Raw genomic sequence first — 1,532 nt, forward strand, 5'->3', positions numbered from 1 at the left:
ACATATGGGGTCAAAAGTGGTTGCTTTCCCCCTCTACCTTTTGTGTCCAATCCCCCATCTTGATTCTGGATGCAAATTCAAAAGTTAGAGAACTGATTGATGATATTTCAAAGGATTGGAATGAAGGCCTTATCAGGTCTATTTTCAATAAAGAAGAAGTTGATCATATTTGCAGCATCCACATGAGTACTAGGGGTGTTGAGGACAAGCTGATATGGGGTCCCTCGAGAAAAGATGTTTTTTTTGTCAAAAGTGCATATTTTTTGGAAGAAAATAAAAAGAAGGTTGTGGTGGGAGAGTCTTTAAGGGAGGTTGAGATGGATTGCAGGTAGAAGTCCATATGGGAAATGAAAGTTCCTGGTAAGATGAAGCTATTCATGTGGAAGGCAGGAAATAATCTTCTTGCTACTAGAGTAAACCTTTTTACAAAAAAAGTTATTGAGAACCCTTTATACCCCATCTGTTTGAAAGAAGAGGAGACTGTCATGCATGTTCTCTGGCAATGCCCCGCAGCTAGAGATGTGTGGGCTGAGTCTCACAGAGCAACTCAGAAATGGGGTGCTATGGAGACTAATCTGCTAAAGCTTTGGGAAGATTTGGAAGGGAAGCTTAACAAAATTGAACTAGCTGAAGTTGCAGTCATCATGAGGGGCCTATGGATGAGAAGAAACAACTTTATTTTTGAAAACAAATTTCTTAATCCGAGTAGTATTATCAGATCTATAAGAGATTCTCTAAAAGAACACCACTTAGCAGAGGAGGGAATAGCAGATTCAAGTAGAAGAGGGGACAGTAGAGTAGAAGTCATCCAGAAATGGTCACCTCCAGGAGCAAATAGCTTTAGAGCTAACTGGGATGCAGCTTGTAATGTCAAACACAGGAAAATGGGGATAGATGTCATTATTAGAAATGAAAATGGGAAAGTCACAGCAATATACTGTGGAATCAAAGGTAATGTGGATCAACCAGTAATAGCAGAAGGTTTTGCCTTCAAAAAAGTCATGGAACTTTGCAGAGACTTGGGACTCAACAAAGTGATATTTGAAGGAGATGTTCAAAACATTGTTAAAACTGTTTATAGCCCAAATGAAGATTTATCATGCTTTGGCAGTATCATTGAAGATTCAAAGTCTTTTTTATCTGAGTGGTCCAATTGGGTTGTTCGATATACTCACATAAATACAAATACAGTAGCACATAGTTTGGCTAAGTTAGCTTTAAGATCAAATGTAGAGCAAATATGAATAGAAGAGGTACCATCTTGTATTTCTTTCTGTTTGTAGAAAAATATAGAAGGTTTTGTAGATAATGTTTTATGAATGAATGAAAGAATGAGATATTATTTAAAAAAAAAAAAAAAAAAAAAAAGATTCGGATGGTGGGGTTTCTTTGGCAGTGATAAATTTTTACTATCCCTTTCTTCCTTACATGACCAAGTCCTATGTCCCTGATTTTTAACGACGGCCCCAACTATTTTCTATAATTTTTATTTGTTTGTATTCTTTTCTAGTACTTTCTGACAATGTTCCTTA

General features: G+C 36.6%; 1 protein-coding gene across 1 annotated transcript; it reads left to right on the forward strand.

Moving 5' to 3' along the window:
• The first annotated feature begins 347 nt into the window (after positions 1 to 347).
• Positions 348 to 1,244, forward strand: LOC121243156. The gene has a single exon (XM_041141224.1). It carries the CDS (start codon positions 348 to 350, stop codon positions 1,242 to 1,244), a length of 897 nt encoding a protein of 298 aa, XP_040997158.1.
• The last annotated feature ends 288 nt before the right edge of the window (positions 1,245 to 1,532 follow it).

Source organism: Juglans microcarpa x Juglans regia, chromosome 8D (genome assembly GCF_004785595.1).
Source record: "Juglans microcarpa x Juglans regia isolate MS1-56 chromosome 8D, Jm3101_v1.0, whole genome shotgun sequence".
NCBI lineage: Eukaryota > Viridiplantae > Streptophyta > Magnoliopsida > Fagales > Juglandaceae > Juglans > Juglans microcarpa x Juglans regia.

What these genes read in the sequence shown, in the direction of transcription:
- LOC121243156 (XM_041141224.1), top strand. Translation starts at nt 348, where the DNA reads ATGAAAGTTCCTGGTAAGATGAAGCTATTCATGTGGAAGGCAGGAAAT.